This window comes from Mustela lutreola, chromosome 3, assembly GCF_030435805.1.
Source record: "Mustela lutreola isolate mMusLut2 chromosome 3, mMusLut2.pri, whole genome shotgun sequence".
Lineage (NCBI taxonomy): Eukaryota > Metazoa > Chordata > Mammalia > Carnivora > Mustelidae > Mustela > Mustela lutreola.
In genome coordinates this window covers 67,236,663-67,254,475 of record NC_081292.1, presented here as the reverse complement: position 1 = coordinate 67,254,475, position 17,813 = coordinate 67,236,663, and the positions used below count along the sequence as shown (strand labels likewise).

General features: G+C 36.9%; 1 protein-coding gene across 6 annotated transcripts; it reads right to left on the bottom strand.

The window, feature by feature from the left end:
* Positions 1-31: 31 nt before the first annotated feature.
* Positions 32-17,762, bottom strand: COPS5 (COP9 signalosome subunit 5). Of its 6 annotated transcripts, XM_059166300.1 has the most exons (9): positions 17,312-17,614; positions 17,061-17,154; positions 14,925-15,159; positions 13,381-13,509; positions 12,638-12,703; positions 12,017-12,102; positions 6,404-6,515; positions 2,867-3,015; positions 32-271 (listed from the first exon to the last, which is right to left on the bottom strand). In XM_059166300.1, exons 1-9 carry the CDS (start codon positions 17,376-17,378, stop codon positions 187-189), a joined length of 1,023 nt encoding a protein of 340 aa, XP_059022283.1. In that variant the 5' UTR covers positions 17,379-17,614; the 3' UTR covers positions 32-186. The 6 variants fall into 6 exon arrangements, with proteins under 6 accessions (XP_059022283.1, XP_059022285.1, XP_059022286.1 ...); XM_059166302.1 differs by lacking the exon at positions 17,061-17,154 and having other exon boundaries at positions 17,506-17,762; XM_059166303.1 differs by lacking the exon at positions 12,638-12,703 and having other exon boundaries at positions 17,312-17,616.
* Between the last annotated feature and the right edge of the window lie 51 nt (positions 17,763-17,813).

Sequence of the window (17,813 nt, the reverse complement as noted above, 5' to 3'; positions counted from 1 at the left end):
TAACTGCTCCCACAAAATAACGGAAGAACAATTTCATTTTAAAGAGCTTTATTACACGATGTTAATATTCAGGACACTTCAGAGCACCTTATACTTCTAATCAGATTTTTGGTAACTGGTTTTAAAGTGTTACTTGAGTATTTTTCTCATACTGGCTTTCAGTCAAAAGTACTACTTAGTGATTGTTTAAGAGATGTTAATTTGATTAAACAGTTTATCCTTAATAACCTGAGACATCAATCCATGGATAGCTTCTATGGTAGTTTTGCAGCTGGAAAGAAAAAACACATCACATAATGTCATAAGAACATTAAAACTGTTTTGAATATGCAAGTTCCCTCCCCTCCATTTCCATCCTTGTACCCCCAATAATGATTTTCAGTTCTATTTATACTCCATGAACCACAATTTACAGTTTACTCTTGTGATTTTTAGCCTTCATCAAGTCTTTTAACCATTTCATTACAGTTGAACCTCGAACAACATGAGAGTTAAGGGTACCAAATCTTCCACTTGGTTGAAAATTCACATGTAACTTTTTTTTTTAAAGATTTTATTTATTTATTTGACAGAGAGAAATCACAAGTAAGCAAAGAGGCAGGCAGAGAGAGGAGGAAGCAGGCTCCCCGCAGAGCAGAGAGCCCGATGCGGGGCCTGATCCCAGGACCCTGGGATCATGACCTGAGCTGAAGGCAGAGGCCTCAACCCACTGAGCCACCCAGGCACCCCTCACATGTAACTTTTGACTCCCCCAAAACTTAACTTCTAAGAGATTAGTATTAAGGGAAGCTTAACAGTAACATAAACAGTTGATTAACACATATTTTGTACATTACATATATTATATACTCTATTCTTACAAAAAACTAAGCTACAGAGAAGTATTTAAAATCTACATTTATATTACTGTACTGTATTTAAATACTGTACTAAAAAAAACCCCCACATATAAGCATATCCATGCAGTTCAAACCCACATTGTTCAAGAGTCAACTACACTTACTAGAAGCTTCACAACAGAGCAGTATAAAATTTGATATAATTTACAATAGTTGATTTTGTTACTTATCAACAGTTTTGGGAAAAGCTCCGTTTTGGAAGGTGACTGAAGTTATATATAATTCTTCATTACAGACTGATTCTGATATTACATTAAAATCTTACTCCTTATTGTTTATTACTTAGAATTATTAAAAAAGAGATTAATTTAAAGAATACTATGCTTTTCCCCCCAAAATAATCATAAACATCCTTCAAACAATTAAAGGTCGAAGTCAGTGGGTGAAGGACTTAGGTTTTAAAACTGATAAAAATTAAAAAGCAAAAAACAGTAAAACCCCGCAATATTTAGAAGGTATCCAATTTTTATAAAGTTACCCACAAAAGGAAAATACTCTACCTGTTTACTACTACTTTTGTCCTTCCTACTTTTCTTCTTATATAATTAGAGACATTACCATTGTGAAATTTTTGCTTGCTAACTGAGGTGTAAATGTAGATAAAATTATAAATCACAAATGATATAAAAATAGATAAGCAAAAGCATACACTCATAAAAAAATGAGACCTAATATTACAGAAAGATTAAATTTTTAACCAGGTTACTAGCTTTAAACCTTCTAAAAATTCATGGAAAAGAATAAGATAATTTAACCCAAGATGGCTTCTGCTCCTAACACACTTTACCTTCCCATCTCTCTTTTCTGTCCTCCTGACCAGTTCAATTTTTCTGAAGATGGATACCAAGGTATCAGTTTATATAGATGTCAACATAATTTTCCCTTATTCTCTGCAGCTAATTATCACATTAAAGTTCAAACTTATATGAAAGTACATGCTATTTAGGTGGTCTTTCCAATCCTCTATGCATCTGAAGGGCCACCTGATTATTTTGTAAGTTATCAGAGAAAACATTCCAAGTTTGTTCCTAATAAATTCTTGATAGTGTGATGCAATATGGGGGCTTAAGTGGGTAGGAGAAGAATAAATGAAACAAGATGGGATTGGGAGGGAGACAAACCATAAGTGACTCTTAATCTCACAAAACAAACTGAGGGTTGCTGGGGGGAGGGGGTTTGGGAGAAGGGGGTGGGATTATGGACATTGGGGAGGGTATGTGCTTTGGTGAGTGCTGTGAAGTGTGTAAACCTGGTGATTCACAGACCTGTACCCCTGGGGATAAAAATATATGTTTATAAAAAATAAAAAATTAATAAAAAAAATTCTTGATAGTGTAATTTGGGATACTAAATTACTGTATTAAGATAATTTCAGAAGAATAACTTAAGAGAAATGCAGTCATTTCTTTTATATTTAGGGGTTTAAAGCTTCATAAAAATAAATTTGATAAATTTAAGAAATCTCAATATAATCCCTCAAAAGACAATTAAGTTAGAATAGATTTGGATGTCCTTTTGCAGAATTTTTTTTTTTTAATTAACATATAATGTATTAGTTGCCCCAGGGGTATAGGTCTGTGAATCATCAGGCTTACACACTTCACAGCACTCACCATAACACATACCTTCCCCAATGTCTATAACCCAACCACCCTCTTTTTTTTTTTTTTTAAAAGATCCAGTGATGGATTGGTTTTCTTCAGCACACTTTCTAGCTACATCTAGAAAAGATGACTGGCAGTTTTTTAATAATACATTACCTAGATCTTTAAACCTTAAATGTTTTAATCTAAATTTTCTAAGCTAAAATTTGCATTTGACAACTCTTAAAGGTCCCAAGATATCAACATTCAGGTACCATTCTAAGTTGTAAATAAGTTGAAACATAAGGAATTTGAATCCAATTATAAGGTGCAAATTCTGAAATAAAAAGAACTAGTTAGGGGTAGGAACAGATTTGCTCTTACCTGTCTCTTGTAGCTTTGGCAAGTTTGTCTTCTGACTTTCTGTCATGTGTTTCTAAACCCAACATGAAACTCCCTCGTCCCAGCTGGGCTTCAGACTGTTCTAATTTTTCAGACAAATCAAAGACCTGACCAGTGGTATAGTCTGCATTCTGTAGGGAAAATGGCATTGTGTCAGTGTGTGTGTGCATATATATATATATATATATTTTAATGTAATTTTTTTTTTCTTAGAACATTTCATTTACAAAGAATTCCACCATGAAATTTAAGTGTGATAGTCACTGAAGTAAGAAATGAGATTTACTTGTACAGACTGACTCCAAAGTTCAAGCAGTTCGAGTGTGGAGTTTTCCTCCCCTTTATAATTTCAAGATTAAATCTGGAATTCTTTTTGACTCATTAATCTAATTCTTGTTATTATGAGAGGCTGTGAAGTACATAGGCCAGAGTCTCAGCTTTGGTCCTGCTGCAGATTAGCTGGGAGGCCTTGGGAAAACTCCCTAGTTTTCTGTGCCTTTAAGTTGTCTTCTGAAAATTGGGGAGAGGATAGTGATAATTTCTACATTAAGGCTATCATGAAGACTAAATTAAGTAATGTATATGGAGTAATGTATATAAAGCTCTTAGGACTGTCCTTGGCAACTGGTAAAGGCTTAATAACTATTAGCTAATTTTATTATTTGTTCTTGTTGAAATTTCAGCATTTAATACTGAACGATTTTTAAAAAGTAACATTTATCTTAGGTTTTCTGATTATAAAGTAATAGTTACTACAGACAATTTGGAAAATGTAGAGCAAAGTAAAGAGGAAAGGAAACACCTATAATCCCTCCACTTAGCTGTAATCCTGGTTATATTTTAGAGTATTGCTATATGCTTACACACACACCTATAAATACCATTTGTCCCTTAATATTTCATACTTTTTAAAAAGAAAAACTTTAACAGTTATATATGTATACTTAAGCATTAAGCACTTGAGCATTTTTATGGGTTTTCTTTTTTAAAATGTTGTGGTCTAAAATGGAAAACAACTTTTCACTAAGATGCATTATGAAGTATATGTTCCATTTTCTTTCCCTTATCTTCAAAAAAGAGTGAAGGTTAAATAAACAACTTGGCAACAACTAGTACATTACTCTATTTACTCAATCTGTAAGACAATGTACAAGTTCAACTTGTACATCTCTCTGGAGAAAGAGATGCACTGAACATACGTTTATGAATTTTTTCTTTTTTAAAAATTTTTAAGATTATTTGAGATAGAGAGAGTGTGTACATGAGGGAGGGAGGAGCAGAGAGAGAGGAGAAGTGGACTCCCTGCTGAGCAGGGAGCCCAACGAGGGGCTTGATCCCAGGATCGTGACCCGAGCTGAAAGCAGATGCTTAGCCGACTGAGCCACTCAGGAGCCCTATAAATTTTTTCCTAAAATGCTGTAATGAACCATATATACAACCACAAAAAAGAAGAAAGTACAATTTAACCTAATTTAACCTCTTCTTGATTATTAATGTCCTCAACATATGCAGTCCTGGAATACAGGGATAGTCATTGGCTGGCTGAGTAGGTAGAGCTGTTTGCCTTTAGGCAAAGAAAGGTTCAGACTGCTCTGGTCTTAGTGTTTTTTCCCTCTGCCAATATATGTCACTTCTGGTTCTCATCAGTATACTTGCCTCTAAGGAAACAATACACACAAAGCATTTAGCAGTATATGGCATAAAAGCAGCACTTAATAAACGTTTGCTATAATGATCACTTACCTTCCTTCTAATTTGCTACTTCTGACTGTTAAGGTTACAAAGTAAGAATAAGAAGTCTGTCAGAACTCTTTTTAAAATCATAGAAAGGGTTGCCTGGGTGGCTCAGTCAGTTAAGTGTCTAACTTTTGGCTTCAGCTTGGGTCATGATCTCAGAGTCATGGGACTGAGCCCTCTGTTGGGCTTTGTGCTCAGCAGGGAGTCTGCTTGGGACTCTCTCTCTCCCGCTCCCCCTGCTCAGGCTCTCTTTCTAAATAAATAAAATCTTTAAAGTAAATAATAGAATCACAGAAATTATGCTCAAGTGAGGCCTTTTCCTATGAACAAAGAAATGAACCAAACAAAAAATAGTAACTTGCAGAGGCTTTATTATATGCCAGGCACTTTGTTAACTGATTTACATAAAGAATTTCATTTAACTGTCATGGTACTTAATGATGTAGGTAGGTACTGTTATCACCGAACCCAAGAATAGGCTTAGTCTCATTAAATAACTTTCTGAAGGTCACACACATCTAGTAAAGTGCCAGAGTTCTTTTTGAAATGAGTTTACCTTGTACCAAATTTTGTGATTCTAACCATTATGCTATTCTGTACTATGTGAGGTAGCCTACTTTAAAAAAAAGAAAAGGAAAAGCAACTGTTTGTGACTAAGCTCCAGTAGAAGCTTGTAAAATAAATATCCTTCTAAGTTATGTTGTTTTAATGATATATTTGAAAAAATTCAGTGATTTATTTTATCTTATTTTTTGTTGCCCAGCATCTGCTATTTTAAGTTAATGATATTCTGATTTCCTTCTGGGAACGATGCTTCCTAATTCTTAGTCCATGTGCTTCTGCATTTTTTCTAGCCCAGCCCAAGCAGTGAAGTACTTGCCTTGACACAGCCACTCATGGTGCTCATTCCCTTGGCCCAGAGCTTTAAGATGGGCATGTGACCTAAACAAACCTCAGACACAATGAGGTTTTGCCTGGAGTTTTGCGTGACTATGTGTATTCTGATCTTCTGTTTTGAATGTGAAAATGAGAGGCCGGGAGGCCTGAAGTTAATGCAGCCATCTTGTCCCCCCACCCTTTTTTTAAAGATTTATTTATTTAAGAGACAGCATGAGCAGGAAAGGGAGAGGGAGAGGGAAACAGAATCCCAAGCAGACTCTGCACTGAGCTGAGAGCCCAAACTGGGATCAATCTCATGACCCTGACATCAGGACCTGAGCCAAAACCAAGAGTTGGACACTTAACCCCAGGTGCCACGCAGGAGCCCCTGCAATCTTGTTTTCACAGGAAGCCCAAAACTGAAGCTGACTGATACGAAATCAAAGCTGAGACAGAATGACAAAGATCTCACAATACTGTTTCAGTGCAAACTTGCCTGTAGTAAGCCCTACTCCTGGACTTCACAGCTTAAAAGATTCTCTTTTTTGATTAGGCCGGCTTGGATGCGTCTCCTGTCACTTGTAACTGGGGTCCTACCTGAGGCACTTGACACAACAAAAAACAATATTTGTATTTTTCTCTCTGTCGCTTTAAGGAAGGGGCAGATTTCCCTTTCATCTGGCCACCTATATTTGTCACTTGGACTTAATCTCAATGCCACATGACACAGATCTTGGCTTCACCTAGTATCCCAATCCAGCTCTGGTCATGTGCAGAATCTATCCCAGCCCTGGTGTCTTGGCTAAGTCAGGTATAACCTTTCCAGGAAAAAGTTTTGGATATTAAACAACTTATGTAGCTTAGATAAAATTCAAATGCATTCCTTGGAAATATAGTACTTACAGTAAGCAAACTAGAGGAACTCAGTGTATTCACCCAGTATTTATTCCACAAAAGCTCAAGCAATTTGCGATCCAATGAGGATTTGAAATATGAGACTTCTAAGGCATAATATCTAGGAAACAAAAGGACAAGTTTAGTAAGCTAAAAAAAAAAAAAATTCAACCATTTCACATAAAAGTTATGGCCAAATTTAAGTGTATTACATTTTATACCCAAATAGTTATGTTTTAGTTTTTAGTCCAATAGAATAATAGGTATGGCTTCCTTACACTTCAGAGGCATGGTTTTAAATCTTCTATTAACTAAACTTTCTTGTGTTAAATTTCTTCCCACTATAGAGTCCAGCATTCCCCAAAACTTAACAATTAGTCAGAACTTCTGAATGACATATGTTTATCCATGTTATTGAGTTTATAAATTCTGGCCAAAAAGCACATAAACTTAATGAACTGCTTTTCTAGGGTCAATGGTAATTTTTGGTAGGCTTTTAAAAATACTGAAAATGGGGGCGCCTGGGTGGCTCAGTGGGTTACGCCGCTGCCTTCGGCTCAGGTCATGATCTCAGGGTCCTGGGATCGAGTCCCGCATCAGGCTCTCTGCTTGGCAGGGAGCCTGCTTCCCTCTCTCTCTCTCTGCCTGCCTCTCCATCTACTTGTGATTTCTCTCTGTCAAATAAATAAATAAAATCTAAAAAAAAAAAAAAAAAAAAAAAAAAAAAAAAAAAAAAAAAAATACTGAAAATGACATGTGGCTTTCCCATTTCTTCCTTCTAATCCCCTAATTAGGATCTATTGTTTTTTTTTTTTTTTTAAGATTTTATTTATTTATTTGATACAGAGAGAGATCACAAGTAGGCAGAGAGGCAGGCAAAGAGAGAGGGGGAAGCAGGCTCCCTGCTGAGCAGAGAGCCCAACTCGGGGCTCAATCCCAGGACCCTGAGATCATGACCTGAGCCGAAGGCAAGAGGCTTAACCCACTGAGCCACCCAGGTGCCCAGGACATACTGCTTTTTGGAAAGCAAACCTCAAAGTAGAATCCTTAGAGTGCCTAAAAAAAATACTACTTTCAAAGGTGCCTGATTTATAACCAGTAAGCTCATGAAAATGTTTGGTTAAATGTATGAAAAACATGTATTTTTAAAGTAATAAATATTTAAATACTCACTAGGTTCTGTACATCAATAGATACAAAGAAACAAGAGACTTTTTTTTTTTTTAACCTTAAGGAGCTTAATACTATTTATAGGGGAAATGTGGTATGAATCCACAAAAAATTAAATATAATGATATATAGTGAATAACAGTGATACTCTAGGGCATATACAGAATTAGCCACCACCAATTAAATGTTAGAGATATTGAGTACTCTCAGTGTAGACAGAATTGCCTGAGAAGTCCTAGGGAGAAGGCGGGACTGAGAGTAACCCTTACATGAGTCTATGTGCGTGTATGCTGACAGCAAGGAGGGCATTAAGCAAGCAGCACTGACTTATAAACAGGAAAGTCATAAAAGGAACAGTAAATAAATCACTTTGGCTGGACAGTTAAGCAACAGCAGAATAACTATATGAGGGGAACCTAGAAAGCTTTGTTGGGATCTATTTGGTAGAAGATATTACACAAAAGGTAATAAAATTTAAACTTCATGGGTGGAGGGATGGGTTAGATAGGTGATGGGGATTAGGGAGTGCACTTGTCATGAGCACCTGATGTTGTATGGAAATGCTGATCACTGGATTATACACCTGAAACTAATATTACACTCTATGTTAACTAGAACTTAATAAAAACTTAAAAAAATAAATTTAAACTTTATCTTCTAGATAGTGGGGACTCATGGAAGATATTTGAGCAGAGCAATGATAGGGCCAAAGAGGTGTTTACGATAGGATGTGTTTCAGAGAAATAGTAGTAGGCAGGGAGACCATAAAGGATACTATCGTAGTGCAGCAGATATGAAGAAAGGCTCAGATGCAGGTTAGTGGTGCAAAAGATAAAAGACAGGTGGACACCATAAGAAATTCTTGTTGAATTAATTCAGGAGTGAGTGAAGAAATTAAAAAAGAGTAAGAATTTGAGGACATCAGAATTAAGTGAGGGTCTTTTCAAGATTAAGATACCTATGCGGATCTGAAGATGGACAGGACATGGCTAATGAAATGTGCAGGTGAACAGCATATTTCTTGAGCACCTATTACGTTCTGGATGCTTTACATACATTTTCATTTAGTCTTTCTTATAACCATACACATAAAGCATTTATTATTCCCAGTCTGTAGACAAATGTTCAGACAGAAAAGATTTTACTCAAAGCTAGTTAGTAAGTGGCAGAGAAAGGATATGAGAAGTTGTATCTACTATCAAAACTCTGTTTTATTTTTACATGCAGACTGTAGACATTTAAGAGAGTATTTAAGAAGTAAGATCCCAGGAGTAAGGGAGTTAGGTATGGGGAGGGGATGAGGGGCTCAAGTAGAAAAGGTCAGCTTTAGAAAGCAGGGGGCTATATCTCTGGTACTTGAGGAAAAAAAAAGAAATGAGAGATGAATATAGCAATAGACATTTGGATTTATAAAGGATGGAAAATAAGAGAACTCAAACGAAGTTCTATAGAGTTTGTTTTAAAATTAATGGATCGGGGCGCCTGGGTGGCTCAGTGGGTTAAAGCCTCTGCCTTTGGCTCAGGTCATGATCCCAGAGTCCTGAGACTGAGCCCCACATCACAGGCTCAGCAGGGAGCCTGTTTCCCTTCCTCTCTCTCTACTTGTGATCTCTGTCTGTCAAATAAATAAAAAAAATAAAATTAATGGATGTTAACGTAATTACTGTTTTAATACCAGAGGCTGATGCAATGAAATTTTTTGTCTAATATGGAGTGATTAGCTGCAAATCTCAGTAGTAGAGTTGAAAACAAGAAGAACATTCAAAATTAGTTGGGGAGCTAAAACCTCATCTTCTGTATGGGAAGTCAATAATAGATACTGTCTAGAACAGAAAGAAGTAGCGCTATCAGCACATTGTTTGAAGATATGGGGTAAATACATATAGGAATAACTATAATAGTTTATGTGACTGCCTCTGGGGGATGGGAAAGGGAATGGTACAAATTGTTATTTTTCATAATAAGTTTCATAGAACCATTTTACTCTTTAAACCATGCTCCTGCATAACACTGATAACATACAAGCTAACTTAAAAAAACAAAAAAAACAAAACAAAACAACCCCTGTGTCCTATTTTCACTAAGGTTCTTCAAAGTTAAAAATATTTAATATCTACATTATATTCTTTATTTTAAACAGACTTTGGGTGTGCAATATGATGTGGGATTTAAGGCAGGAAAGAAAGACCAATATAAACTGGACGTCATACCTTATTATCAAATAAGTTTGGAAATGGATCTATAAGCAGGCTGCCCCAAACCCCGCTCTTTCAGCCTGGCACTATGTTTCATTAAAGATTTTAAACAAAAATAAATCAAGCCCCTTATTTTCCCTAGGAAAGAATTTATTCTTATTCAGGAATTGATCCTAAGAGATTATCTTTGGATATCTAAGTAATTTCAGATTCAAAATTCTAGGCTCTAACAATGTAGATTGCTAGAAGTGGCTCTTCTTCTCTGATGGGCTTCTATTTTAGTAAAATAGGAAATGTAGGTTTGTTTGGATACAGAAAGCATAGACTGCCTCAGTCTTTTTTCTTTCAAAAACTGCTGTTGGTAGTGTAATAAGTAGCGTAGGTATTAAAGGTATAAGCTTTTTCTATCACTATAACTCAATATAAATGAAAAAAATTTACTTTTACGCTGAGAAAGTATCACAGCAAAGGTGTTTCCAGGCTTAGGAGCAATTCTCTCAAACTAGAATGGTTTAAATTTTTGTGTTCTTTAAATAATTTTTTTCCAATAGGGCAAATTATGTGATTTAATTCCAAGTCTCTAACTGAAAAATAAAAAATAATCTTTTTTTTCCCCCTGATGTATGTAAGGGATGACTGATATATCTTATAACTCAATTTTAGAAATTCTAGAATTTTCTAAGAATTTCTGAACGGAAGAATAAGATGTATTCCTAGAAGTTTGGATAGGCGGTATGGAGAAAAGGGGACCCTAATCATTTAGGTAACATTTTTGGGGGGATGCCCACCCTTTTATGTGCCATGTCTGATTTAAATGTTAGTCTACAGCAGTGAACTAAGTTTATTGTAATGAAGTTCAAATTCTAAAGGGGTCAATAACAAGGAATCAAAAACATACCAGAATGGTAAGTGCTAAGAAGAAAAATAAAAGCAGGGAAACTGAAACACAGTGACTGACTGGAAGGTGTTATTTTAGACAGGGTGACCAGTAAACATTCTCTGTTAAGGTGACCCTTAAACAGATACTCCATGATTGAAGTAGTCAGTGAGCCACGTGGAAACAGGAACAATTTTCTCAGAAGAGGGAACAGCAAATGCAAAGGCCCTGAGGCAGGAAGTTGCCTGGCACGTCTGACAACCATGAGGAGGCCCTTGTGACTGGACTGGAGAGAGCAAAGATTTAGTGATAGGAGATGAGCTCAGAGGTAGTATGGGTCAGATCACATAGGGCTGTTAGTCCATCAAAAGGACTATGGATCTTATTTTTGGTGATATAGGAAATCATTCTGGAGGAGGAGGAATATGGCCTCACTTACATTTTAACAGAATCAATTTGGCTGACAAAAGATCTTTAAAGGGGTGAACAGGAGAACTGGAAGACTAGTTAGAAGGCCAGTGCTTTGGTTCAGGCTCCAGAATATGGTGGGAAGGTCAATGTGATGCGGCAAGATATATTCAGAAGGAGAAAACTGTTTTCACTGGCTTAATACTTTTAAAACTTGAGATGTAATTCATATACCTTAACATTCACTATTTTCTTTTTTTTTATTAATTATTTTTATTAACATATACTGTATTATTTACCCCAGGGGTACAGGTCTGTGAATCATCAGGCTTACACTCTTCCCAGCACTCACCATACAATATTCACTATTTTAAAGAAGTATATAATTCATTGGTTTTAGAATGGTTTCTTTAAATTTTGGAGTGAAAATGCTTAGGATGAAGTTTTACTAAACGGAACTTGAGGGGCATCTGGGTGGCGCAGTTGGTTAAAGAGGCTGCTTTCAGCTCAGGCCATGATCTTGGGGTCCTGGGATAGAACCCTGTGTTGGGCTTCGTGCTCGGTGGTGGTAGTGGTGGGGGTAGGGGGAGTCTGCTTCTCTCTCTGCCCTTCCCCCTTGCTCATGTGCTCTCATAAACAAACAAATGAAACTTGGTTACTATGAGAGCTTGCAGACATGCTGGTGTCAGGTTCATCCTGAATACAACTTTTTTCAGTTGTTAATTTCAACAATGGGCTAAGTATCTTATACAATGACAATATTTATAGTTGTGTGAAAGGCAAATAATAGGTTAAAATGATTATTAATAAAAAATTCAAACATTATCCTAAATTCTGTATTCTTACTACAATTTTAAAAGGGATTATGAGATGCATTTCATCTGAACCTTTATTTTCCTCCGTGAAATTAAGGGCTTGGACTAAGGATTCTTATGATAATTGTGGTATCCCATACACGTTAAAATTACTTACTGTTTGCAATGTACACCAAAGTCTTCTATTTTATTAAGTGGGATAGTCTGGTACTCAGAAGGTCCTTCATCAGGGGGTTTGTAGCCCTCAACAAAAATGGAGAAAATAGAAGATTAAAAAAGAAACCACACACAAACACTCATGCAGAAAAAAACATACGTTCTACGCAGCTTTCCATTTATAGAAACATTAATTCTGGGGAGTCACATATTGAACTTAGACATTCCAGTACAAAAAGGTGCTTATTCTGTCTCTCAACCCCAATGATGGCTAATGGTTGGATTTGGTTTATAGATTCATTTTTTTCTTGTCAGGGGATGTACACGTATGCTAATATCTATTTCAGTTTGTAGGGACAGAAACAGATGTATTTAGCTTGTGGTCTAGTACCTGTCAGAATGTCACGATGGGCACACAAGTACTTATTAACAAATGAAAACTGCTTTCTTAGCAACATATAACACAAATGTGTTATCTTTTGCTAAAGACAATTTGTTTTGGTTGACTGCTATTTTGTAAATATTTTCAAACTGTTTAGGACAAAACAGGGTATTAACCATAACATGACTTTAAAAATAAGTCATTTAAAAAATTATAAGGACCTCGAATTTTAAAAATTACCTTTGGGTATGTCCTAAAGGCTCCAAGATTCACTTTCCCTGCAGATATTGTTCTTGTTGGGTCAATCTATAAGAAAGATGTATTTGATATCTGCTAGTTATGAAACTGTTATATACTTCCATTTGTTTAAATGTTAAACTTAGAACTACCTACATATATAGAACACTATGCATGCATGCACACATACAAACACTGAGTAAAATAACCAAATAACAGGAAAAAATAATTGGAAAAAAATGACCAAACCAAATAACAACAAAGTTGAATAAAGTGGTTAAGTATAGAATTATCATAATTAATTTAGAAAGTAGATCTCGTTATTATACTATTTAAGAATGTGATCTGAAGACTTTCTCATCTCTTTTTCAAAAGTTTTCTTTTACTAGAGGAACAGTTTTCTACCTTTCTCATAGTAACCTGGATTGTATCTAAAACACTGTGAGCATAGCAAGAGCTGCTCTAGCAATTTCTGACTTACTGAATTCAGTCAACATTACTGAATGTCTACAGTTTGCAGGGAACTAAGACATAGGTGCTGTGATCACCCTCATCTTACAGAGTTGGGGAAGAGTTACAGAGAGGTTAAGTAGCTTGTTTGAAGTCCCAGCTTCTAGGAGGTGGAATTCAGATTCAATCCTAGGCATAATGACACCAGACTGTTCTACAGTTTTTATTTCTCTGTATATTTGCTTTAATAAATCTTCATGAAGAACTTAATTAAGACTGATTGTAAAAATACTTACTACTACTGCTACAAATGGTTCCTGGAACTGCTGATTGAGCATCTGAGTACTAACATCAATCCCAGAAAGCCAGCAGCCATAGCCAGGATGGCTGTGATACCAGCCAATTGCATTTTCAAGGCGGCCAACCTAACAAAGAAGGCAGAGAAGATTGAGAATTCTGTTTAATCTTAAAGACACTTGTCATTTGTCTGCTTACATAGCATTATGATAAAATGAAAGCATGCAGAACAGTGGATAGCATATGCTGCTTTTAGGTTAAAAAAGCATTATTTCCAATAGGTAATACCCAAAGCACAATACCTGAAGCTCCAGGAATAAAATTAACAAGACACAAGTAGAGTAGGCTATTCAGTCTGTTTCCTACCTTGTTACCCCCAACTACCCAGTTTCTCAACCCAGATGTAAACCACTATAACCACTGCTTATATCCACTGCTTATATAATTCCTATCTTATGGACATATTCTTTGCATATGCGTAGATTAAGAGAGATACACACAACAGCATACCACATACAGTGCTCTACACTCTGCTTTTTCAACTCAACACAACATCATGGGGTTTGTTCCAAGTAGATAAAGATATAACTACTTTTTAATTTTTATTTCTCTTAAAGGCAGGCTTACAGTTCATTGTATGGCTATACCATAATCTATTTAATCAGTTTTTTTTTTTTTAAAGATTTTATTTATTTATTTGACAGAGATCACAAGTAGGCAGAGAGGCAGGCAGAGAGAGAGGAGGAAGCAGGCTCCCCACTGAGCAGAGAGCCCGATGTGGGGCTCGATCCCAGGACCCTGAGATCATGACCTGAGCCAAAGGCAGAGGCTTAACCCACTGAGCCACCCAGGTGCCCGTTTAATCAGTTTTATACTCAGGAACATTTAGGTCATTTCCAAATTTTTGGTTTTAAACATACATCTGATACTGAGTGTGAGAAATAATTTTTTTTTTTTTTTTTTTACTGAGATATGGACGTATAACATTGTATTAGTTTGGATATACACTATGATTCAATATGTGTATATATTGCAAAATGATCACAAGAAATGTAGTTAACATCCATCACTGCACATTAGGTACAACTTTTTTCTTATGATGAAAACTTTTAAGATCTACTCTCTTGAGTATGAGTTTTTTGTTTTGGTTTTTTTTTTTAAAGATTTTATTTATTTATTTGACAGATAGAGATCACAAGTAGGCAGAGAGGCAGGCAGAGAGAGAGAGGAGGAAGCAGGCTCCCCGCTCAGCAGAGAGCCTGAGAGCCTGATGTGGGGCTCGAACCCAGAACCCTGAGATCATGACCCGAGCCGAAGGCAGAAGCTTAACCCACTGGGCCACCCAGGTGCCCCTTGAGTACGAGTTTAAAAAAAAAAAAAAAAAAAAAAAATCCATGCTAACCTTTTACACATTTTACATAGAAATTGTTGGAAATAAAATATGAACTTTATGTAATGAGGATTGTTTTAAGTTTAGAAACTCAAGAGTCACCACGAGACTCTTAATTTAGAGTTACTGATCTTTAAGGAACAATATTTTTACCTGTTTGGCGTTTTCTATATATGCAGCCATGTACTCATATGCAGCAGCCTGAGCATTTACTCGCGTTTCAGTGCCCTCCACAGGCAAAGCAAAACTGTCCATAATGATCATAGTTTCACCATCCACCTTTCCCAGCATCAAGCCCATCACTTCTAAGTTGCCTCCCGATCTGGCATGCATCACCATTTTCAGTAGAGCCAATGCTGAGATTTTGCAGTACTTAAAGTAATGGTGGCTACAAAACAAAAGCACAGTATAATTAACTTATATAAAACATAATTTCAAAGACAGTTTTTGTAAAGATTACAAGTAAGTATTGAAGCAATTTATAGTGATGGCAAGGGGAAAGAGTGTAGAATGTGGAAAAGAAAAAGGAAGTAGCTTTCCTGCAGGGGATTGGAAATGATAAACATGTCAGGGTCCTGAAAAATATTTCCTTTCAGGGGAAGGGAAAAGTGTGAAATAATTTTTAAAATATGCTATTCAAGTAGAAAGGAATTACATGACCAGTTCAATAGACTTTTTCTCAATTAATTTTGGAATCACCAAATCTCTCATTCTGACTCTAGTTGGATGGTTGCACCTCAAGATTCTCAGGCCTAACTTTCTCGCCTAATGGTTCCAAATGTGGTCTCTGACATCCATCTGCTTACATTGGAGTCTACCCTGACACTGGCTGTAGTCTTAGAGATAACCACTTCATGTTTGTGCCTTAATTTCCTCATCTGCAAATAGGAATATTTCAAAGATTTGTTGTTAGGAGGAAATAAAGTAAGTGAAATAATGTATATAAAATGCTTAGCTTACTGCCTGACACACACTAAAACTTTATAAGTGATAGCTGTGATTAGTTTTAGCCCATCTATAGTACTCTTGAAAAAGTGTGTTACTTTCTGTGCCATCAGCCTCAGAATTGAAAATGTAGCTCTAACATCTTTACTTCTGCTTCCATCACTGTTTCAGTTAGTCATATGTAGATGTGACTAAACTATCTTGAATAAAATTACAACTTCCGTGTCACTGATGCAGCCCAGGAGAGCTAGGATGAATATATTTAAGCCACAATCAGAGAGTAAAGCAAGCAGATAGTGTTCAAATATTTAATAGGCTATAGCAACCTTAAATGTATAATGTTATAAAAGTAAGCAGACAGCACTTTTTAATAATGTGGTCAGTCAATGTCTCTGAGAAGCCCCTACCACACCCCCCTAACTTTTTTTCCTGAGAAGCCTTTTTAATATGTCTGCCCACAGATTTCAGTTACAAGTGAGAAATATGGAGACCTGGTATTGGGAGTCAAGACATGAATTAAAATCTTGGCTCCTTCATTTACTGGGAAAAAGAAAAAAAGATAGTTATTGTGCTCCCCTTACATACATTGTAGGCCCTTTAAAATATATTATCTCATCTAATCTTTATGATATTACCAATAGATAGGTCTTAATTCCTTTTTATAGATAAAAAATGAAGATACACAAATTTCCTAGGGCCAGTCAACTAACTAGTGACAGTCATGAGGTTTGACTTCAGTCTGTTATTCACTTAAAAGTCCATTGCCTCAGTCTGATGATGAAATAAGTTACTTACATTTACTTGTTTCTTATTTGCAAGAAAAGGAATGAAAATACAGTATGATTGTCATGCAGATTAAATAACACATGGAAATTCCTAGCTCAGTGCTCAGCCCATATTAAATACTTGATAAACATGCTGTCCTTGCTACCTCCCATTTCTACTTTCTACTCTCTCCCTCACACAATCTGCTGTGGGTAAATAGTCCTTGACTTGTCATTACTCCCAGAGAAAAGGGGCTTTTGCTAAGGAGCAAAGAGCTTTAAACTCTACGGATAAAATTCCTAGCTCTTGAGATCTGGTGGAGTAACGTTTTGGGAGACTAGGTAGAGCCTCGTTGTTTCTGAAACAGTTATCAGCAGTCAACAATGTATTATAGAGCTCTGAAAGATGGCTCACAGTCCCATTTTAGACACCCCTGGGCTGATCTGGGTTTTAAAGACAGGTGCAGTCTCCAGTCTGAGATAAACTGAAGGTCCCAGCAAGGTGTAAATCGACACAAGACTTAAAGCAGGGTGTGTGGCATATATATGACAATACAGATAATAAGAAATGAGATGATACTCGCTTGTCCTTTTCCTCTTACATCCTCTGAAATCAAATGGGTTAAAGAGACAGGGGAGTTGAAGCAAGCCCCGGAGAGGGGTCTTGGCTCTACCTGAGGAGACAAAAGGACCAAAATTTCTCAGGGGCATATTCTTCTCCCTGCCCATGAAAACACAAACTCTCCACCCTCTGCAACTCCCACTCCCCCTGGGTGTCCTAAACTCCCGCCGCCCCTTCCCTCCCCTGCGTCTCGCCAGGGACCTCCTCACTCCTTAGTCCAGGGCTTCGCCGCCAGTATTTCTTGCTGTTGTTTCTTGTCGTATTTGTAGATTTCATCGATACTCTGGGCTTCCTGCATGTTGTTGGCCAATTCCCAGGTTTTCTGAGCCATGCCACTCCCGGACGCCGCCATTGCCGAGGAATCGGAGAAGTTGTCGGCTCCACAACCGAGACGCAACTTTACCTCACTAGGTTCCCGGGTGTGGGCTTCGGACCCTTCCCACCACAGGTACAAACTCGTACTAGTCTCTCGAGGCAGCCATGACACCTAGAACCGGAGGTGAAGTCGGTACAGACCATTCGGGGATGGAGGGAACGCTTTCGGGATGCCACGATATAAACAGCGGTTACATAATAGAGACAGAGAAGTCTTCCTGTGGCTGAAATGAGAACGCACTGTCGTAGAAAATCACATGTGTGAATTAGGACAAACACAATAATTGGGTATGAGAATGGTATAGCCTTCCCCGCCGGAAGAAGGGCATGTTACCG